This window comes from Ranitomeya variabilis, chromosome 2, assembly GCF_051348905.1.
Source record: "Ranitomeya variabilis isolate aRanVar5 chromosome 2, aRanVar5.hap1, whole genome shotgun sequence".
Lineage (NCBI taxonomy): Eukaryota > Metazoa > Chordata > Amphibia > Anura > Dendrobatidae > Ranitomeya > Ranitomeya variabilis.
Genome location: NC_135233.1, coordinates 971,767,020 through 971,791,794, shown reverse-complemented (window position 1 = coordinate 971,791,794; position 24,775 = coordinate 971,767,020). Strand labels below are relative to the sequence as shown.

The following is a 24,775-nucleotide window of genomic DNA, read 5'->3' as shown; positions in this document are numbered from 1 at the left end:
TCACTAAACGAGGGGTATCAACAATTTTGACCACGTGTGTATGTCTCAGAGGAGTACAGAGAGGATGGTGGCTCCATGGTAGAACTGGCAGAAGATATTATATCTACAGCCGGGTACATGTGCCGCCATACTTCATATCCTCTCTATAATGTATCATCGATAGTGTCTGTGTATAATCATCTCATTATATCTCTCCACTTACACACTCATCTCGTCAGTGTCTGGTGGGTTGTCCTCCTGCTCTTCCTCCTCTGTGTCCTCCTGTTCTTCCTCCTCTCTGTCCTCCTGATCTTCCTCCTCTGTGTCCTCCTGATCTTCCTCCTCTGTGTCCTCCTGTTCTTCCTCCTCTGTGTCCTCCTCTTCTTCCTCCTCTGTGTCCTCCTGTTCTTCCTCCTCACTATTAAAGATATAAAGCATCACATACAGAAATCCAGAGATATTTCTTGTGGCGATGGATTCATCCACAGACAGATGATTATTGTGATCACTAGTGGGGATTTTTGATGTGACATAATATATTCTTTCCCTTATTCTGTACACTTACATTATAGTGTCCAGTCTAGGTGGTAAAGATACTTTCGGATACTTTCCCTTGTTATGAAATCTCCAGTGAGGGACATATTTCCTATGTGGATCCTGGGGTGGTGCGGGGCGAGGCCTCGTCATTTAACACAAGTATACACAGCACTTGTATGGTCAGTACGATGGGACACGTGTATAAGACACGACTATGTATCATCTACTATTTCTCCAGAAGGCGGGAAGAGGTTGTCTTGTTGTCTTTAGCATGTTTCAGGCAAACTAAAAACTCCTTTTTACAATACCAGCAAAATCTGTGCTGTATTAGATTCTATGCGGGCTGTGCTGTATTACATTCTATGGGGGCTGGCTACATTACATTCTATGGGGGCCTTCTGCATTACATTCTGTGGGGGCTGGCTGCATTACATTCTATGGGGGCTGGCTGCATTACATTCTATGGGGGCTGTGCTTTATTGCATTCTATGGGGGCTGGCTTTATTACATTCTATGGGGGCTGTGCTGTATTACATTCCATGGGGGCTGTGCTTTATTACATTCCATGGGGGCTGTGCTGCATTACATTCTATGGGGCCTGTGCTGCATTACATTCTATAGGGGCTGGCTGCATTACATTCTATGGGGGCTGGCTGCATTACATTCTATGGGGGCTAGCTGCATTACATTCTCTGGGGGCTGACTGCATTACATTCTCTGGGGGCTGGCTGCATTACAATCTATGGGGAATGGCTGTATTACATTCTATGGGGGCTGTGCTGTGTTATATTCTATGGGGGCTGTGCTGTATTTTATTCCATGGGGCCATGCTGTCTTACATTCTATGGGGAGCTGTCTTACATTCTATGGGGGGCTGTCTTACATTCTATGCGGGGGCTGTATTACATTCTATGGGGAGGGCTGTATTACATTCTATGGGGGCTGTATTACATTCTCTGGGGGCTACATTATATTCTATGGGGGGGCTGTATTATATTCTATGGGGAGGTGGGCTGTATTATATTCTATGGGGGCTGTATTACATTCTATTGCGTGCTGAATTCTATGGGGGGCTGTATTACATTCTATGGGGGCTGTATTACATTCTCTGGGGGCTACATTATATTCTATGGGGGGCTGTATTATATTCTATGAGGGGTGATTGCATCATACTCTATGAGGAGGCTACATTATATTCTATGGGGAGCTGCATTATACTATATGAGGAGGGCTGCATTGTATTCTATGGAGAGGTTACATTATATTCTATGGTGGGCTGCATTATGCTCTATGAGTGGGTACCATATATTATATATGCAGGGGCTGCATTATACTAAATGATGGGGCTGCATTATATTCTCTGGGGGGTTCCATTATACTCAGGGGGCTACAATATATTCTGTGGGGTGGCTGCATTATACTCTGGGGTGGCATCATTATACTACATGTTAGCTGCATTATACTGTATCGAGGACTATGCGGAATACATGATACTATATGAAGAACTGTGGGGTGCATTATACTATTGGAAGTGACTTGTTCTACATGGATGACAATGGCGGGGCATTATACTATATGGAGCACTATGAGGAATGTATTATACTATTTGTAGGACTGAGGAGTGTATTATACTATATGTAGGACTATGGCAGTATATTATACTATATGGAGGACTGAGGAGTGTATTACACTATATGGAGGAATTGCAGTGTATTTTAATATATGGAGGACTGAGGAGTGTATTATACTATATGAAGGACTGAGGAGTGTATTATACTATATGGATGAGTGTATTATACTAGATGGAGGACTGAGGAGTGTATTCTACTATATGGAGGACTGAGGAGAGTATTCTGCTATATGGAGGACTGATGAGTGTATTCTACTATATGGAGGACTGAGGAGTGTATTATACTATATAGAGGATTGAGGACTGTATTGTACTATATGGAGGACTGAGGTGCACATTATAATATATGGAGGACTATTGGGTGCATTATACTAAACAAGCAAAATGCTGCCTATTCATCGAGTGATTGGATTGTTTATTTGGGTACTGAAATCCTTGTTCTCAGCAGCACATCGCTGGTGTAAACTGTAGTTGTGCTGTTGATAACATGATACTGTATGGGGACAGATTGATCTAATTGTGATTGTTCTGTTTCCTTCATTCTTTCTCAGTTGGTGTAAAGAGGCCGGGAACCAAGCGAACAACTTCAGTATTCTTGATCACACTGGTTTAGTGGCCTGAGATCAGCGCTTGTAAATACAACAGAAATGCTTCGCAGGGAGACCAGGCAAGGATGATGACAATTGTATTTAGCACTCGGCGCCTGGGAATAGCGCTAACTCTACTGCTTTTCCCAGCCGCCAAAGCATTTAATTCTGGTATGTGTAATGATTTTTAGACTTGATGTCAGCTGCGTAATGTCAGCTGCCATCAATCCCTGGTGTAAGTAATGGAGAGGTGTCTATCAGCCCCCCACTACTAGGCCAGACCTGGCGAGACCCAGCGACTATGAAGAGCGGTGACGGTAGTAACAGTACCGCTCTTCACAGTCACCGAGCTCAGCACAAGACCCGGAATATCTGAAGAGCGGTGATGTTACTGATGTCACCGCTCTTCAGAGTCACCGGGTCTCGTGCTGCGCAGCGGAACCAAAAGTGGCTGTAGGCAAAGTTTATGGAGCATCAGAATGAGGTTCCATAGCCTTTGGTCGTCTCAATCCCTTCATTATCTACGAGATCCAGTTATGTAGGTAAAGTAGCGGCTTTTCTTGGTAATTCAACTAAAAGCAATAAATGGGACTGAGCTGTAATGCTGGATACAGCTGTGATTATATGTTATATAGTCGTGTTACACTCCCCTCACTTCTTGTAACCTACAAGTGTACAAAGGTATTATACAGTCCGCATGTGACAAGTGGGCCTGTGTAACTTCAAATGCCAGGGCTGAATTTCAGTCCCAGTCCGGCCCTGGAAACAATACTAATGTTTTAACTCGGGAAGATTTCAGGAATCAATATTTTGTGGAATAACCATGATTTTTAATCACAGCTTACATGCGTCTTGGCATGTTTTCCACCAGTCTTTCACACTGCTTCTGGCACAAAAATTTAAGAAGTTTTTCTTTGTTTGATGGCTTGTGACTATCCATCTTCCACTTTTTATTTTTTTACACTTACATTATGGTGTCCAGATCTGGCAGCGAGGAGACCCAGGTTGGAAATCTGTCTTGTCTATAAAATAAAGCACCAGTTACAATGATTGATTCACACATTTCTGTAATTGAGTTTGTGATGAAAGTTTTGAGACTGACACAAATTTTGGTTCTCACAAAGTTTTCTTCGGTGTTTTTAAATATTTTAGTCAGAAGACTTAATATTTATAGTGTTGACCCTTATTTTTCAAGACTGCCCTTAACCCTTGCAGCTGGATATCAGTTTCTGGGCCAAATGCTGTGGAATGACAACCATTTTTTAACTAAAAAACTTGATGTATTTGTTAATAAAAGTTTACAAACATGTGAAATGCTGATAATTGTACTTCAGTAATGATAGAAACATCCGACTAAAAGATCTTAAACTCTGAAGCACCAAACTGTGTGAAACCAAAATTTGTGTCAGTCTCAAAACTTTTGGCCACAACTTTATATCATTCATAAGAAATATCACCAAGATTATTCCTGCTGCTCTTTATATACAAGACTCCTATCAGAAGAACTGAGGAATATGGGAGATTCTAGATAAATACCTGAATGCTGGGACGGCGTTCATGACATTACGCCTGAATCTGTTGAAGAAACAGAGGAGACATTTACAGTATGTGACATTATATTATTTATACTACTGGTATAATATTAATAGCGATATAATATTATATAGTTTTCTTGTCTGTCTTATACACATATAGAAATCTATGCATGATATATTAATTATATATAATATTATAAAGTGGAACTATAATGTCGGGCACATGTAATATATAGAGTGTATCTAGAATGCCAGGCACATGTAATATATAGAGTGGATCTATAATGTCAGGCACATGTAATATATAGAGTGGATCTATAATACCAGACACATATAATACTCTCTATATATTTTGACAAAGTCACTGGCAAAGTACTGGAGGGGAGATATGTATCACTGAGGTTATTAACTTCAGTGATATGAACCTAGGAAAACGCTCCAGCACACTAAGTGGTGAGAGGGGTTAATTGGCATGTTTAGAGCTAGGTTGAGTGAATATCTGTAGAGTGGGTGGGGTTCAGAGGATAAATACTCAGCCTTCTGGCACATTCAGTGTTGGGTGGTCCTGGAGATACAAGATCCACTGCTGTGTTTTCATGCTCTGGAAAGCTGAACTTTTGCTGTCTGTTCCTGAGCAGGCGCGGATCCCCGCAGCAACATGGACTGTGCCATACGTTATGTTTTGGTTTTCTCGTTAGGACAGAAACGTCGTCTTTGTTTTGCTAACACTGCACTGGTTTATGCAGTATCTTTAAACCAGTGGAAGATTTAAAGAGACTGTCTACCTCTATGTGCAGCAAAGTGATGTACCACAATATATAGAGTATGTATATAATGCCAGGCACATATTGTATAATTCTATGCAGTGGAAATATAACACCTGGCACATGTAGTATAAAGGGTGGATCTATGATGCCAGTCACATAAATTACTATACAGTGGATTTATATATTAAAATATGCCCAATATAATGCTGCACAAAGGTTAATACTGGCCCCATAAGATGCTCCATTGAAACACATGCCCCATATAATGCAGCATAAAGGTTGATTTTGGCTCCATAAGATGCTCCATAGAACCACGTGAACCATATATTGCAGCATAAAGGTTGATTATGGCCCCATAAGATGCTCCATAGAGTAATATGCCCCATATGCTGTTGCTGTCGCTCAGGCCCATTGCACTTGCGATATTCACCTGTCACCGATCCACCGCCGGGTGCTGCTCCGTCTTCCGGCTCTCTGCAGTGACTGTTCAGGCAGAGGGCGGTGCGCACACTAAATATGTCATCGCGCCCTCTGACCTGAACGTCACAGTCAGAGGATGCGGAAAACTGAGTGGCACCCGCCGGTGGAACTGGGACAGGTGAATATTACAATGCTCACCCTCCCCTGTAACACTCGCCTGCTCTCGGCCCGCTCCCTGCTTCTCACTGACAGATGGTCTTGACGCCGGCAGCTTGTTCCGGTGTTCAGCAGTCACTGGTACCGCTCATTAAAGTAAAGAATATGCGCTCCACCCCCATGGGAGTGGAGTCACATCCATATTCATTACTTTAATGAGCGGTACCATGTGACCGCTAAACACAGGAAGAGCTGCCGGTGCCTGGAGACCACCGGAGATGCAGGGACCGCGCCAGGAGCAGGTGAGTATGATGTGACAGCCGCCGCTCCCCCTCCCACCCTCTAGGACAATGACTCAAGTATAAGCCGAGAGGGGCACTTTCAGCCTAAAGAAATGGGCTGAAAATACCGGCTTATACTCGAGTATATACGGTATATACTTCCCAAGCGAGTACAGAGAGGACGTAAGACACATCACTCCTGTAAGTACATGGATTTAAAGGGAATTTGTCACCAGTCTTATCCCCACTCATCAATTTTCTGATATTATCTCTAAATGTGGTGCCCAGTGTCAGATAGCTTGGTCTCAGTCGCAGGTCATGGGTCTTGCAACAGGATAATGACCAAAAACACACAGCTAAAAACATCCAAGAATGGCTAGGAGGAAAACATTGAATTTGAGCATCTTTGGAAAGAGCTGAAACATGCCGTCTGGAAAAGGCACCCTTCAACACAAGACAACTGGAGCAGTTTGCTCCTGAGGAGTGGGTCAAAATGCCTGTCAAGAGGCGCAGAAGTCTCAATGACAGTTACAGGAATTGTGTGATTGCCTCATAAGGTTGTGCAACAAAATATTAAGTTAAAGGTACAATCATTTCTGTCCAGGCCTATTTCATGAGATTTATTTTTTTTTTTTTAATTCTGTGGAAGCATGGTTGAAAAGCAATGTCTGACTTTCATTTGTTCATTGTCATAGATTTTTTATTTTTATTACTTTTGTCAGATTCAAGTTATTTCTGTGACTGTTGTGGGTTTTTCTATCACTAAACGAGGGGTACCATCAATTTTGACCACGTGTGTATGTCTCAGGGGAGTACAGAGAGGACGGTGGCTCCATGGTAGAACTGGCAGAAGATATTATATCTACAGCCGGGTACATGTGCCGCCATACTTTATATCCTCTCTATAATGTATCATCGATAGTGTCTGTGTATAATCATCTCATTATATCTCTCCACTTACACACTCATCTCGTCAGTGTCTGGTGGGTTGTCCTCCTGCTCTTCCTCCTCTCTGTCCTCCTGATCTTCCTCCTCTGTGTCCTCCTGAACTTCCTCCTCTGAATCCTCCTCTTCTTCCTCCTCACTATTAAAGATATAAAGCATCACATACAGAAATCCAGAGATATTTCTTGTGGCGATGGATTCATCCACAGACAGATGATTATTGTGGTCACTAGTGGGGATTTCGGATGTGACATAATATATTCCGTCCCTCATTCTATACACTTACATTATAGTGTGCAGTCTAGGTGGTAAAGATACTTTCGGATACTTTCCCTTGTTATGAAATCTCCAGTGAGGGACATATTTCCTATGTGGATCCTGGGGTGGTGCGGGGCGAGGCCTCGTCATTTACCACAAGTATACACAACACTTGTATGGTCAGTACGATGGGACACGTGTATAAGACACGACTATGTATCATCTACTATTTCTCCAGAAGGCGGGAAGAGGTTGTCTTGTTGTCTTTAGCATGTTTCAGGCAAACTAAAAACTCCTTTTTACAATACCAGCAAAATCTGTGCTGTATTAGATTCTATGCGGGCTGTGCTGTATTACATTCTATGGGGGCTGGCTACATTACATTCTATGGGAGCCTTCTGCATTACATTCTGTGGGGGCTGGCTGCATTACATTCTATGGGGGCTGGCTGAATTACATTCTATGGGGGCTGTGCTACATTACATTCTATGGGGGCTGTGCTGCATTACATTCTGTAGGGGCTGGCTGCATTACATTATATGGGGGCTGGCTGCATTACATTCTATTGGGCTGGCTGCATTACATTCTCTGGCGGCTGGCTGCATTACATTCTATGGGGAAGGGCTGTATTACATTCTATGGGGGCAGTGCTGTATTACATTCTATGGTGGCTGTGCTGTATTATATTCTATGGGGGCTGTGCTGTCTTACATTCTATGGGGAGCTGTCTTACATTCTATGGGAGACTGCCTTACATTCTATTGGGGGCTGTATTACATTCTATGGGGAGGGCTGTATTACATTCTCTGGGGGCTACATTATATTCTATGGGGGGCTGTATTATATTCTATGAGGGGTGATTGCATCATACTCTATGAGGAGGCTACATTATGTTCTATGCGGAGCTGCATTACACTATATGAGGAGGGCTGCATTGTATTCTATGGAGAGATTACATTATATTCTATGGTGGGCTGCATTATGCTCTATGAGGGGGCTACCATATATTATATATGCAGGGGCTGCATTATACTATATGATGGGGCTGCATTATATTCTGGGGGCTACAATATATTCTGTGGGGTGGCTGCATTATACTCTGGGGTGGCATCATTATATTATATGTTGGCTGTGTTATACTGTATCGAGGACTATGGGGAATACATTATACTATATGAGCTGTGGGGTGCATTATACTATGGGAAATGACTTGTTCTACATGGATGACAATGGCGGGGCATTATACTATATGGAGCACTATGAGGAATGTATTATACTATTTGGAGGACTGAGGAGTGTATTATACTATATGGAGGACTATGGCAGTACATTATACTATATGGATGACTATGAGGAGTGTATTATACTATATGGAGGACTGAGGAGTGTATTATACTATATGAAGGACTGAGGAGTGTATTATTCTATATGGATGAGTGTATTTTACTAGATGGAGGACTGAGGAGTGTATTATACTATATGGATGAGTGTATTTTACTAGATGGAGGACTGTGGAGTGTATTATACTATATGGAGGAGTGAGCAGTGTATTTTAATATATGGAGGACTGAGGAGTGTATTCTACTATATGGAGGACTGAGGAGTGTATTATACTATATGGAGGACTGAGGAGTGTGTTATACTATATGGAGGACTGAGGTGCACATTATAATATATGGAGGACTATTGGGTGCATAAAACTAAACAAGCAAAATGCTGCCTATTCATCGAGTGATTGGATTGTTTATGTGGGAACTGAAATCCTTGTTCTCAGCAGCACATCGCTGGTGTAAACTGTAGTTGTGCTGCTGATAACATGATGCTGTATGGGGACAGATTGATCTAATTGTGATTGTTCTGTTCCCTTCATTCTTTCTCAGTTGGCGTAAAGAGGCCGGGAAACAAGCGAACGACTTCAGTATTGTCGATCACACTGGTTTAGTGGCCTGAGATCAGCGCTTGTAAATACAACAGAAATGCTTCGCAGGGAGACCAGGCAAGGATGATGATAGTTGTAGTTAGCAACCGGCGCCTGGGAATAGCGCTAACTCTACTGCTTTTCCCAGCCGCCAGAGCATTTAATTCTGGTATGTGTAATGATTTTTAGACTTGATGTCAGCTGCGTAATGTCAGCTGCCATCAATCCCTGGTGTAAGTAATGGAGGGGTGTCTATCAGACACCCCCACTACTAGCCCAGACCTGGTGAGACCCAGCGACTATAAAGAGCAGTGACGGCAGTAACAGTACCGCTCTTCACAGTCGCTGAGCTCAGCGCAAAACCCGGAATATCTGAAGAGCGGTGATGTTACTGATGTCACCGCTCTTCAGAGTCACCGGGTCTCGTGCTGCGCAGCGGAACCAAAAGTGACTGTAGGCAAGGTTTATGGAGCATAAGAATGAGGTTCTACATAGCCTTTGGTCGTCTCATCCCTTCATTATCTACGAGATCCAGTTATGTAGGTAAAGTAGCCGCTTTTCTTGGTACTGCAACTAAAAGCAATAAATGGGACTGAGCTGTAATGCTGGATACAGCTGTGATTATATGTTATATAGTCGTGTTACACTCCCCTCACTTCTTGTAACCTACAAGTGTACAAAGGTATTATACAGTCACCATGTGACAAGTGGGCCTGTGTAACTTCAAATGCCAGGGCTGAATTTTAGTCCCTGTCCGGCCCTTGAAACAATACTAATGTTTTAACTTGGGAAGAGTTCAGGAATCAATATTTTGTGGAATAACCATGATTTTTAATCACAGCTTACATGCGTCTTGGCATACTTTCCACCAGTCTTTCACACTGCTTCTGGTACAGAAATTTAAGAAGTTTTTCTTTGATGGCTTGTGACTATCCATCTTCCACTTTTTAATTTTTTACACTTACATTATGGTGTCCAGATCTGGCAGGGAGGAGACCCAGGTTGGAAATCTGTCTTGTCTATAAAATAAAGCTCCAGTTACAATGATTGATTCACAAATTTCTGTAATTGAGTTTGTGAAAAAAGTTTTGAGACTGACACAAATTTTGGTTCTCACAAAGTTTTCTTCTTCGGTGTTTTTAAATATTTTAGTCAGAAGACTTAATATTTATAGTGTTGACTCTTATTTTTCAAGACTGCCCTTAACCCTTGCAGCTGGATATCAGTTTCTGGGCCAAATGCTGTGGAATGACAACCATTTTTTGACTAAACAACTTGATGTATTTGTTAATAAAAGTTTAAAGACATGTGAAATGCTGATAATTGTACTTCAGTAATGATAGAAACATCCGACTAAAAGATCTTAAACTCTGAAGCACCAAACTGTGTGAAACCAAAATTTCTGTCAGTCTCAAAACTTTTGGCCACGACTTTATATCATCTATAAGAAGTATCACCAGGATTATTCCTGCTGCTCTTTATATACAAGACTCATATTGTAAGAACAGAAGAATATGGGAGATTCTAGATAAATACCTGAATGCTGGGATGGCGTTCATGACATTACGCCTGAATCTGTTGAAGAAACAGAGGAGACATTTATGTGACATTATATTATTTATACTACTGGTATAATATTAATAGCGATATAATATTATATAGTTTTCTTGTCTGTCTTATACACATATAGAAATCTATACACAATATATATTAATTATATATAATATTATAAAGTGGAACTATAATGTCGGGCACATGTAATATATAGAGTGGATCTATAATACCAGACACATATAATACTCTCTATATATTTTGACAAAGTCTCTGGCAAAGTACTGGAGGGGAGATATGTATCACTGAGGTTATTAACTTCAGTGATATGAACCTAGGAAAACGCTCCAGCACACTAAGTGCTGAGAGGGGATAATTGGCCATGTTTAGAGCTAGGTTGAGTGAATATCTGTAGAGTGGGTGGGGTTCAGAGGATAAATACTCAGCCTTCTGGCTCATTCAGTGTTGGGTGGTCCTGGAGATACAAGCTCCACTGCTGTGTTTTCATGCTCTGGAAAGCTGAACTTTTGCTGTCTGTTCCTGAGCAGGCGGATCCCCGCAGCAACATGGACGGTGCCATACGTTATGTTTTGGTTTTCTCGTTAGGACAGAAACGTTGTCTTTGTTTTGCTAACACTGCACTGATTTATGCAGTATCTTTAATAAACCAGTGGAAGATTTAAAGAGACAGCGTTCCTGTGTCTACCTCTATGTGCAGCAAAGTGAGCTGATGTACCACAATATATAGAGTATATATATAATGCCAGGCACATCTACTATATAATTGTCTAAGGGTTACTTCCGTCTGTCTGTCCTTCTGTCTGTCTGTCACGGTTATTCGTTCACTGATTGGTCTCGGCAGCTGCCTGTCATGGCTGCCGCGACCAATCAGCGACGCGCACAGTCCGGAAGAAAATGGCCGCTCCTTACTCCCCACACTCACTGCCCGGCGCCCGCATACACCCCTCCGCTCACCGCTCACACACGGTTAATGCCGGCAGTAACAGACCGCGTTATGCCGCGGGTAAAGCACTCTGTTACCGCTGCTATTAACCCTGTGTGACCACCTTTTTACTATTCATGCTGCCTATGCGGCATGAATAGTAAAACGATCCAATGTTAAAAATAATTAAAAAAAAAAAATTGTTATATTCTCACCGTCCGTCGGCCCCTTGATCGACAACAGGCCTGCTCGACGCTCCGGTGACCGCTCCATGCTGCGATCTCGCGAGATGATGATGTAGCGGTCTCGCGAGACTGCTACGTCATCATCTCGCGAGACCGTAATGCACTCCTGGGACCGGAGTGCGCGAGGAGTGTCGGTAAAGGCCTCTCGTCGGTAAAGGCCTCGCTTGGATCCGGGCGCTCCGGAAGGTGAGTATATAACTATTTTTTATTTTATTTCTTTTTTTTAACAGGGATATGATGCCCACATTGCTATATACGTGGGCTGCGCAATATACAAGGTGTGCTGCGCAGTGTATAACGTGGGCTGCGCAATATACAACGTAGGCTGCGCAATATACTACATGGGCTGCGCAATATACTCTGTGCGCTGGGCAATATACTACGTAGCTGGGCAATATACTACGTGGCTGGCCAATATACTACGTTGCTGGCCAATATACTCTGTGCGCTGGGCAATATACTATGTGGCTGTGCTATATACTACGTGGCTGGGCAATATACTACGTGACTATACAACGTGGGCTGTGCAAAATACAACGTGGGCTGCGCAATATACTACGTGGGCTGGGCAATATACTACGTGGCTGGGCAATATACTACGTGATCTGGGCAATATACTACGTGGGCTGGGCAATATACTACGTGGGCTGGGCAATATACTACATGACTGGGCAATATACTACGTGGGCTGGGCAATATACTACGTGGGCTGTGCTATATATTATGTGGGCTGTGCTATATACCATGTGGCTGGGCAATATACTACGTGGGCTGTGCTATATACTATGTGGGCTGTGCTATATACTATGTGGCTGGGCAATATACTACGTGACTATACAAAGTGGGCTGTGCAATATACAACGTGGGCTGCGCAATATACAATGTGGGCTGCACAATATACAACGTGGGCTGCGCAATATACAACGTGGGCTGCGCAATATACTACGTGGGCTGCGCAATATACAACGTGGGCTGCGCAATATACAACGTGGGCTGCGCAATATACAACGTGGGCTGCGCAATTTACAACGTGGGCTGCGCAACGTACAACGTGGGCTGCGCAATATATACGTGGGCTGCGCAATTTACTACATGGGCTGCGCAATGTACAACGTGGGCTGCGCAATGTACTACGTGGGCTGCGCAATGTACTGCGTGGTCTGCGCAATGTACTGCGTGGTCTGCGCAATGTACTGCGTGGTCTGCGCAATGTACTGCGTGGTCTGCGCAATGTACTGCGTGGGCTGCGCAATGTACTGCGTGGCCTGCGCAATATACTACGTGGCCTGTGCTATACACTATGCATACATATTCTAGAATTCCCGATGCGTTAGAATCGGGCCACCATCTAGTATTGTATAATTCTATGCAGTGGAACTATAACACCTGGCACATGTAGTATAAAGGGTGGATCTATTATGCCAGGCACATAAAATACTATACAGTGGATTTATATATTAAAATATGCCCAATATAATGCTGCACAAAGGTTAATACTGGTCCCATAAGATGCTCCATATAAACATTTGCTCCATATAATGCGGTATAAAGGTTGATTTTGGCTCCATAAGATGCTCCATTGAAACACATGCCCCATATAATGCAGCATAAAGGTTGATTTTTGCTCCATAAGATGCTCCATATCACCGATCCACCGCCGGGTGCTGCTCCGTCTTCCGGCTCTCTGCAGTGACTGTTCAGACAGAGGACGGTGCGCACACTAAACATGTCATCGTGCCCTCTGACCTGAACGTCACAGTCAGAGGATGCGGAAAACGGACCGGCACCCGGCGGTGGAACGGGGACAGGTGAATATCACAATGCTCACCCTCCCCTGTTATACTCACCTGCTCTCGGCCCGCTCCCTGCTTCTCACTGACAGATGGTCTTGGCGCCTGCAGCTTGTTCCGGTATTCAGCGGTCACTAGTGCCACTCAGTAAAGTAAAGAATATGCGCTCCACCCCCATGGGAGTGGAGTCACGTCCATATTCATTACTTTAATGAGCGGTACCATGTGACCGCTAAACACAGGAAGAGCTGCCTGTGCCTGGAGACCACCGGAGATGCAGGGACCGCGCCAGGAGCAGGTGAGTATGATGTGACAGCCGTCACTCTCCCTCCCACCCTGTAAGACAATGACTCGAGTTTAAGCCGAGAGGGGCACTTTCAGCCTAAAGAAATGGGTTGAAAATATCGGCTTATACTCGAGTATATACGGTATATACTTCCCAGGGGAGTACAGAGAGGACGTAAGACACATCACTCCTGTAAATACATGGATTTAAAGGGAATTTGTCACCAGTCTTGTCCCCACTCATCAATTTGCTGATATAATCTCTAAATGTGGTGCCCAGTGTCAGATAGCTTGGTCTCAGTCGCAGGTCATGGGTCTTGCAATAGGATAATGACCCAAAACACACAGCTAAAAACATCCAAGAATGGCTAAGATGAAAACATTGGATTTGAGCATCTTTGGAAAGAGCTGAAACATGCCGTCTGAAAAAGGCACCCTTCAACACAAGACAACTGGAGCAGTTTGCTCTTCAGGAGGGGGTCAAAATAACTGTGGAGAGGTGCAGAAGTCTCATTGACAGTTACAGGAATCGTGTGATTGCAGTGATTGCCTCAAAAGGTTGTGCAACCAAATATTAAGTTAAGCTTACCATCATTTCTGTTCAGGCCTATTTCATGAGTTTTATTTTTATTTTTTTAATTCAGTGGAAGCATGGTTGAAAAGCAATGTCTGACTTTCATTTGTTCATTGTCATAGATTTTATATTTTTTATTACTTTTGTCAGATTCAAGTTATTTCTGTGACTATTGTGGGTTTTTCTGTCACTAAACGAGGGGTACCAACAATTTTGATCACGTGTGTATGTCTCAGAGGAGTACAGAGAGGACGGTGGCTCCATGGTAGAACTGACAGAAGATATTATATCTACAGCCGGGTACATGTGCCGCCATACTTCATATCCTCTCCATAATGTATCATCGATAGTGTCTGTGTATAATCATCTCATTATATCTCTCCACTTACACACTCATATCGTCAGTGTCTGGTGGGTTGTCCTCCTGCTCTTCCTCCTCTGTGTCCTCCTGTTCTTCCTCCTCTCTGTCCTCCTCTTCTTCCTCCTCTCTGTCCTCCTTTTCTTCCTCCTCTCTGTCCTCCTGTTCTTCCTCCTCTTTGTCCTCCTTTTCTTCCTCCTCACTATTAAAGATATAAGGATATATCACATACAGAAATCCAGAGATATTTCTTGTGGCGATGGATTCATCCACAGACAGATGATTATTGTGGTCATTAGTGGGGATTTTTGATGTGACATAATATATTCCGTCCCTCATTCTATACACTTACATTATAGAGTCCAGTCTAGGTGGTAAAGATACTTTCAGATACTTTCCCTTGTTATGAAATCTCCAGTAAGGGTCATATTTCCTATGTGGATCCTGGGGTGGTGCGGGGCGAGGCCTCGTCATTTACCGCAAGTATACACAACACTTGTATGGTCAGTACGATGGGACACGTGTATAACACACGACTATGTATCATCTACTGTTTCTCCAGAAGGCGGGAAGAGGTTGTCTTGTTGTCTTTAGCATTTTTCAGGCAAACTAAAAACTCCTTTTTACAATAACAGCAAAATCTCTGAGACTTCAGAATACTTGTGCATGATGAGGGGAAAGGGGACATTTTTCTCCCACGGACTTTGGTGCTCAGAACAACTGCACCTGGGGTCCTCTCATGCTACACCACTGATATGTGTCATGACTTGTACCACCAAAACCTACTATTTCTGCAGCCGGGTATAAGTGAGGCCGTGGTATATACGGTAAGTATCCGTACTCTGTGAACTTTTCCACATTTTTTACGTTACACCCACAAACTTAAATATATTTTATTGGGATTTTATGTGAACACAAAGTAGCAAGGTGCTGTGTATATCACTCCCTCCATAATTACATTTCTATAACGTGTAATATAGAATGTCCATTCAATTATCTCATTAAATCTCTCTACATACATGACCTCTGCAGCATCCTCATCTGGTTCTTCTTCCTCACTGTAAGATGTAACATGGCATCGATTTATACAGATATTTCTCCTGACATAGAGGTTATCCATGATGAGATGGTTATTGTGATCACTAATGGGGATGTCTGATGTAAAACTGCCATTAACCCGATAAATCAGACCTGAAAAGCCGGAATGACCAGCCAACTTTTTTTCTTTTTTCATTTACGTGGCTGTATGATGCTTTGCTTCATGTCTGACAAATTATATATTTTTTTACTGCTATTGTAGGGTACATAGAAGCTGCTACATAATTTAGCTAATTTTCCAAGTAAACTGTCCTCTATCCTGGACTCCTTCCTGTAATAATGTCCTTCATCTTGGGCCTGATCCAGGTATAATGCCCTCCATCCTGGGCCTTTTCCTGGCATATTGTTCCCTATCCTGACCCCTTTAAAGTAATAATGTTTGCCCTCCTGGTATATTGTCTCGATCCTGGGTCCCTTCCTTGTATAATGTTTCCCTTTTCGGGTATAATGTTCCCCATCCTTGGCCCCACCTGGTATATCATCCCCCATCCTGGACCCTTTCCAGTAATATATTTCCCTCTTCCTGCTATTACACCCCTTATCCTGGACCCTCTCCAGTAATATATGCCCCCATTCTGGTATAATACCCCCTATCCTGGACTCCTTCCAGTTTTATATGTCGCCCATCCTGGTATAATATCCTCATCTAGTAATATATAGCTCTGGCAAAATTTAAGAGACCACTGCAAAATGTTAATTTTGTATGATTTTTCTCTTTATAGGTATATTTTTGAGTGAAATGTAAATTGTTCATTTATTCTATAAACTTGTGACAATATGTCCCTGAATTTCCAAGCAATACATTTTGTATTTTTTTTTTCTGAAAAAGAAAAAGTCAAAATACAAAAAAAAACAGTGCTTTCAGACCTCAAATAATGCAAAGAAAACAAGCTCATAATTATTTAGAAACAGCAATACTAATGATTTAACTCAGGAAGAGTTCAGGAACCAATATTTTGTGGAATAACCATGATTTCTAATCACAGCTTGTATTCATCTTGGCATGCTTTCCACCAGTCTTTCAGACTGCTTCCGACACAAAAATTTTTGATGGCTTGTGACTATCCATCATCCTCTTGATTACATTCCAGAGGTTTCCAATGGGGTTCAGGTCTGGAGATTGGGCTGCCCATGACAGGCTTTTGATGTGGTGGTCTCTTAATTTTTGCCAGAGCTGTATGTGACCCATCCTGGGCCTCTTTAGTACTATATGTTACCCATCCTGATATGTTTCCCTTTTCAGGTATAATGTTCTTCAACCTGTATTCCTGTCTGGTATAACATCACCTATCCTGGGAAGTAATATATGTACCAATCCTGGTAAAATATCCACCATCCTTGGCCCCTTCCAGTAATATGTGTCCCCCATCTTGGTATAATGCCATCCATCCTTGCACTCTTCCAGTAATATATGTATTTCATCCTAGTATAATGACCACCATCCTTGGTCCCTTCCACTAATATGTGTCCCCCATCCTGGTATAATCCACCATTCCTGTCCCCTTCCAGTAATATGTGTTCCCCATCCTGGGACACTTCCAGTAATATATGTCACCTATCCTGGTGTAATATCCACCATCCTTGGCCCCTTCCAGTAATATGTGTCCCCCATCCTGGTATAATGCCCTCCATCCTGGCACTCTTCCAGTAATATGTGCCCCCATCTTGGTATAATGTCCCCCATCCTGGCACTCTTCCAGTAATATGTGCCCCCATCTTGGTATAATGTCCCCCATCCTGGCACTCTTCCAGTAATATGTGCCCCCATCTTGGTATAATGTCCCCCATCCTGGCACTCTTCCAGTAATATGTCCCCCATCCTGGTATAATGTCCCCCATCATGGCACTCTTCCAGTAATATATGTATTTCATCCTAGTATAATGACCACTATCCTTGGCCGCTTCCAGTAATATGTGTCCCCCATTCTGGTATAATGTCCTGGGACCCTTCCAGTAATAATGTTCACTATCCTGGTATAATCCACCATTCCTGTCCCCTTCCAGTAATATGTGATCCCTAGCACGGTATAGTGTTCTCTTCTACAACAAATATAAAAACAAATAAACGCTTCTACTCACCTTTTCCAGCTCCCTCCTTGTGTGGCATCTTTTTCTATAGCCGGCTCCTGACTTCGGTGTGTGGGCGACAGGCAGCGTCGCAAGTGACTTTCATGCCACCCCTGATTGGCCAGCAGTGTGTATTTCAGTGCAAGGACATGGCGGCCCTCTGCGCCTTACTGCATTTCAGCTGAATGTGTCTTCAGATGCTCCATCCAGCTGGAATAGATGCTGGTGTTGGTGGCCCCTCGTATTTATATCCACAGAACAACTGTGTTCCTCTCAGGACTGGTTTACCTTTAGGCCCAGACTGTTCTTATAGGCCGTGTGGTAGAAGACTTTGCTGTCCCACTACAGGATATATATTATATAACCAGGGGTGTACATAGAATAGAAATCACTCCACACTGTATAATTTCCCCCACTAGCCCTCCAAACAGTATAATGGCAAACCCACACATCCCTCCAAATAATATAATGCCCCCTCCACACAGACGTCCAAACTATATAATGGCCGACACACAGCCCTATACACAGTATAACTGCCCCCCATACAGCCCTACACACAATATAACTGCCCCCCACTCAGTCCTGCAAATAATTAATGGACCCAAGAAGTCCTCCAAGTAGCATGATGGCCCACCAAGTAGCCCTCTAATTATTATGATTGTTTCCTAAGTGGCCCTCCAAATAGTTTGATGGCCCCCATAATGTACTCATTAATTTTAAAAAAATGAAAAATACTCACCTCTTCATGTTCCCCCACTGTTCAGATCTCTGCAGCATGTGGTCTGATCTTTGGTGCTGGTCGGCACAACAGGTGCAACGTAGTGACTTCATCTTGCCTGCTGCGCTGAGACGTCAGACGCACAGAGATAATGATGGAGGAGGGAGTGTCAGCTAACGGCTCCTCTTCCATCATCGCTTTCAAATGTATCGGCATTGAGGAATGAGGGTGCGCAGCGGTGGCACTAGCACCAGGCCTGACAGCGGCTGCGTGGTCTGCTTCTATTACCAGTGCACCACTGAATATAACTATATATTACATTCTTACTGGTCTATAGTCATGTTTTCAGAAGAAAAAAGGAAGTAAATCCCCAGCATGAAACTTGGATAAAAGTTCAATTTATTTAGACAAATCCATTAAAATCCTTGTTTCATAGTGGTTCAGCAATTAGTGGAGTACATGATACGACCAACGCGTTTCGACCCGTTCAGGTTTTAATCATGGTATGGTCAAAGCAACAAAACATGTATAGAAAAAATTAAACACACAACAATGGCAACAATTAGAATCAGGAAAAAGAAAAAAAGGGGGGCAAAAAACAGGTGCACTAATTAAAAGTCCCAACATTGGACCACATGCAATTGACATACAATGAGTCACAGGTTTTGTTCAGACTTTTGTTCCTGTGTAAGCTTGCACACAAGGACTTCTGCTTCACACTGGTGAGCTGAATATTTCCCTTTCCTTTTCCCTTGCTTATACATAGTCATGTTTTCAGGTTTGCCTGAGATACTAAGAATTGTGTTAAGACCTAGAACTATATTCCCCAGTGTAGTATAACCAGAGAAATGTTCGGAATGTTCTGTGGAATGTTCTGTGGTTGTGGACGGTAGGACCTTTTAATTTTTTACACTTACATTATGGTGTCCAGATCTGGCAGCAAGTAGACCCAGGTTGGAAATTGGCCTGGTCTGTAAAATAAAGCTCCAGTTACAAAGATTGATTCACAAATTTCTATAATTGAGTTTGTGATAAACGTTTTGAGACTGACACAAATTTTGGTTCTCACAAAGTTTTCTTCTTCAGTGTTTTTACATCTTTTAAAAGAACTCAAAATTCACTGCACACTCTCTTAATGCGTTTCAGATAAAGTGTTCAATCTATTACAAAAACAAATACAACACTATAAAACTTTACAAGAAAATGATGCATGATATCCCTTTCAGAAAATTGTACAGAAAAGGGCACATATAGGAGTGTCCCTCAGGGCTTCCTATACTCGTGTATGTGCCCTTTCTATCTTCTACACTACAGATAAAGGTCATTTACTTTAACCTTCTTAACCAAATTTCCTTCTCCACTTCCAAAGTACTATGACTTGATGACAATACTTAATGTTTTCTTGTTTTTTGTGCTTTTAATTGATTTCAATTTTGGCATTTATATACTGGGTATCATGTTGCTATTGTTATTTCATAATTTTCTTAAAGGGATATCATGTACCATTTTCTTGTAAAGTTTTATTGTGTTGTATTGATATACCTTTTTTCTTGTTCTTTATAGTGATATTATGATTAAGACCCTGGATGGGTCGAAACATCTTTATTTTTTTATCACTTTTCCTATTTTTTGTGCCTTGTGTTCCCAATTTCTGTTTTTGTAATAAATTGAACACTTTATCTGAAATGCATTGAAAGAGTGTGCGGTGAATTTTGAATTCTTTTGATGACAGGGCCTATACGGTCCATTCCTCCAGCACCTCGTAATTAGGCAGAGTCCACACCAACTTAAATATTTTAGTCAGAAGACTCAATAGTTATAGTGTTGACCCTTATTTTTCAAGACTGCCATTAACCCTGGCAGCTTGATATCAGTTTCTGGGCCAAATGCGGTGGAATGACAACTATTTTTTAACTAAAAAACTTGATGTATTTGTTAATAAAAGTTTAAAAACATGTGAAATGCTGATAATTGTACTTCAGTAATGATAGAACCATCCGACTAAAAGATCTTAAACTCTGAAGCACCAAACTGTGTGAAACCAAAATTTGTGTCAGTCTCAAAACTTTTGGCCACGACTTTATATCATCTATAAGAAGTATCACCAGGATTATTCCTGCTGCTCTTTATATCCAAGACTCATATAGTAAGAACAGAAGAATATGGGAGATTCTAGATAAATACCTGAATGCTGGGACGGCGTTCATGACATTACGCCTGAATCTGTTGAAGAAACAGAGGAGACATTTATGTGACATTACATTATTTATACTACTGGTATAATATTAATAGTGATATAATATTACCGTATATAGTTTTCTTTTCAGTCTTATACAAATATAGAAATATATACACGATCTATTAATTATATATAATATTAATAATCCTTATAATAATAATCTTTATTTTTATATAGCGTCAACATATTCCACAGCGCTCTACATACATTATCATCGCTGTCCCCATTGGGGCTCACTATCTAAATTCCCTATCAGTATGTCTTTGGAGTATGGGAGGAAATTGGAGAACCCGGAGTAAACCCACACAAACACGGAGAGAAGATACAAACTCCTTGCAGATGTTGTCCTTGATGGGATTTGAACCCAGGACTCCAGCGCTGCAGGGCTGTAGTGCTAACCACTGAGCCACCATGCCACCCATTATTATATTATAAAGTGGAACTATAATGCCGGTCACATGTAATATATAGAGTGGATCAAAAATGCCAGATTTGTCTCTTGGGTCACGCACTTCTTCCCCTACATGAGGTTGACCAATCATAAGTAGGCAGGGTCACGCAGAGAAGAAAAGAACACATCCTCCTCTCTTCACTGATCCTTGCAGCCTCTGTGAAGAGATACAGCAGGGCTGACTTATGTATCATTACAAACACTTCCAGATCTCATCTCATGACACTAAGTTCGGGTGAAGGTTGAGAGTTGATAGAACTATGAGATGACATCTGGAAGTTAGTTAGTACATAGAAGCAAGGGTGTAACAGTCGTGGTCGTAGAGGATGGCAGCTAATGTCAGAGTGCCAATCACAAGCAGCACATGGTAGTATCGTCATGCACAGCCTCTGCCAGCACACTGAAGTCAGCTACAGAAGAGGAAGCCACATGTCATGGGAGCAAGATAAGAAGAATTTTTTTATTTTTTTTTATTTAATGTATTGGAAAAGAGTGGCAGAACATGATATCACACTTAGGTAGGAGAAAAAAGGATCATCCCCGCGCTGCCGCAAGAAGAATTCCAAAAATTGTAGAGGTTTCAACGTGGTTTATTCTACGCGTTTCAGGGTTCAGGTGACCCCTTCATCAGGACATACCACAAATATTGTACAATATATATGCGGTGTGTATTTCAATCAGGTCCTGCACTGACCTGTGGATCTGCAGCAGCCACCATTAATATATGTCCTTCCTTCAATCTCACCAGGTGAGTAGTTCTCTTGGTGGGCAACTTTGTGTAACGTTTGATAAGACCCTATTTGCGCTTTTGTGTCTCCCTCTTTTCTCAGAACATGATATCAGGAAGGGACCCAGGATGGGGAACATTGTACAATCAAGGGGCCCAGGATGGGGAGCATTGTGCAAACAAGGGGACCCAGGATGGGGAGCATTGTACAAGCAAGGGGCCAAAGATGGGGAACATTGTACAAACAAGGGACCCAGGATGGGGAACATTGTACAAACAAGGGACCCAGGATGAGGAAAATTGTAGAAGCAAGTGGCCCAGGATGGAGAACATTGTACAAACAAGGGGCTCAGGATCGGGAACATTGTACAAACAAGGGACCCAGGATGGGGAACATTGTATAAGTAAGGGGCCCAGCATGGGTAGAATTATGCAAGAAAGGGGTCCAGGATAGGGGACATTATACTAGGAAGGTGTTCAGAATGCATAGAATTATGCAAGGAAGGGGCCCAGGATGAGTAGCATTATACAAGGAAGGGGCCCAGAATGGGGGAGGTTATACCAGAATGGAGGGCATTATACCAGGAATTGAACATCAGAGGGGGCCTAGGATGGGGGTCATAGCAGAATACGGCCCATGATGGGGGACAGTATACCAAGGTGGGGGACAATTTTAAAGTATAGGGGACATTATACCAGGAAGGGGACCATGATGGGGGATATAATACCAGGAAGGGAGCCAGGATGGGGGACATTAATAACAGGAAGAGGCCCAGAAAGGAGATATTATAACAGAAGGGTCATAGGAGGAGGGACAATTTTGAAAATTTGTCATACGCCAGCATATGTCTGTATACAGCTGAGTATATACGTCTTCGGGGAGTACAGAGACTCATGTAAATACATGGATTTAAAGGGAAATTGTCACCAGTCTTGTCCCCACTCCTCAATCTGCTGATATAATCCTGTATCTCTAATTGTGACATTAAGGGAAATTAAGATTTTCCCTGAATGCCGAGAACCAGGATAATATTATCTTTATATATCTGTTATAAGAATAAAGAAAGACAATGATAGTTATCAAGTGTCACATCCACACAATTCCAGAAAAAGTTTCTATTGTCCTTGGTTATATAATCTCCTGTAAGGGTCATATTTCCTATGTGAATCCTGGGGTGGTGCGGGGCGAGACCTCGTCATATACCACAAGTATACACAGCACTTGTATGGTCAGTACGATGAGACACGTGTATCAGACATGACTATGTTTCATCTGCTATTTCTCCAGGAGATGAGATGAAGAGGTTGTCTTTGGCTATGTGCACACATACTGTTTTTGCAGCATTTTTTATGCAATAGAAAATCAGCTTTTGACAATGCAAGCAAACCTGTAAGACTCCAGACTTCTCATGCATGATGAAAAGGGGAATTGTTTCCCCCATAGACTGCACACACTTGTTTATGTTCTTGGCTGAATTTGAGAACCCCAGCCATAGACATGCATAGAAATCAGTATAATGACTCCAGCTCAGTATAATGGCCCCACAGCCCTCCACATAATATCATGGTGTCGATATATAGCCCTCTACTCAGTCTGATTGCCCCGACACAGCCCTCTGCACAATATCATGGCCCCGACACAGCCCTCTACACAAAATGATGGCTCTTCAAACAGTATAATGGCCCTCAATACAGTATAATGGCCCTACAATCAGTATAATGGTACCAACATAGCTCACAGCACTGTGTCATAGCCCTCACACTGTATAATGGCCCCTTCATTAAATAATGACTTCCCACACTGTATAAATTGGCCCTACGTAGCTCCACACAGCATAATGGCCCTCACACAGCCCTCCAAATAGTATAATGCCCCCCATTGCACTAGAAACGGTATAATAGCCTTTACATAGCCCTCCAAACAGTATAATGGCCCACAGATATACTTGAAAATAGTAAAATGCTCCCCATATAGCCCTCCAAAAAGTATAATGGTCCTCACATAGTCCTCCAAACAGTATAAAAGTTCCCACATAGCCCTATCAAATAGTCTAGAGGCAACTAAATTGCCTTCCAAACAGAATAAAAGCTCTCACGTATCCCAACAAACAGTATAATGGCCCCAAGTAACCCTTCAAACAGTATAACGGCCCCCACACAGTATGATCATCCCTATGAGTACAATATATTCACCGATTTAAAAAATAGAAAAAAAGACTCACCTCTCCTCATTCCCCCAATGCTCAGGTCTTTGCAGTGTTTATTCTAAAGCACTGCACAGCGAGTGCGAGTTTGTGATGTCATCGCGCCTGCTGCGCTAAGACTTCAGGGAGAAAGGAATTGTTCCAACTTTGCTCTCAACTACAGTGGGTATGGAAAGTATTCAGACCCCTTTATATTTTTCACTCTTTGTTTCATTTGGTAAATTCAAAAAAGTTCATTTTTTTTCTCATTAATGCACACTCTGCTCCCCATCTTGACTGAAAAAAACAAATGTAGAAATTTTTGAAAATGTATTTAAAAAGAAAAACTGAAATATCACATGGTCATAAGTACTCAGACTCTTTGCTCAGTATTGAGTAGAAACACACTTTTGAGCTAGTACAGCCATGAGTCTTCTTGGGAATGATGCAACAAGTTTTTCACACCTGGATTTGGGAATCCTCTGCCATTCTTCCTTGCAGATCCTCTACAGTTCCGTCAGATTGGATGGTGA

General features: G+C 42.3%; 1 protein-coding gene across 2 annotated transcripts in view; it reads right to left on the bottom strand.

The window, feature by feature from the left end:
- LOC143810076 (uncharacterized) overlaps positions 1-24,775 on the bottom strand; it is a 48,973-nt gene that overhangs the window by 21,292 nt on the left and 2,906 nt on the right. For both annotated transcript variants that reach the window (XM_077292961.1, XM_077292962.1), the window contains exons 3-11: positions 20,827-20,865; positions 19,560-19,613; positions 14,791-14,961; positions 10,550-10,588; positions 9,979-10,032; positions 6,854-6,976; positions 4,270-4,308; positions 3,702-3,755; positions 203-397 (exon numbers count right to left, since the gene is read on the bottom strand). In XM_077292961.1, coding sequence (XP_077149076.1) covers positions 203-397; positions 3,702-3,755; positions 4,270-4,308; positions 6,854-6,976; positions 9,979-10,032; positions 10,550-10,588; positions 14,791-14,961; positions 19,560-19,613; positions 20,827-20,865 — 768 coding nt within the window. The remainder of the gene's footprint in view (positions 1-202; positions 398-3,701; positions 3,756-4,269; positions 4,309-6,853; positions 6,977-9,978; positions 10,033-10,549; positions 10,589-14,790; positions 14,962-19,559; positions 19,614-20,826; positions 20,866-24,775) is intronic.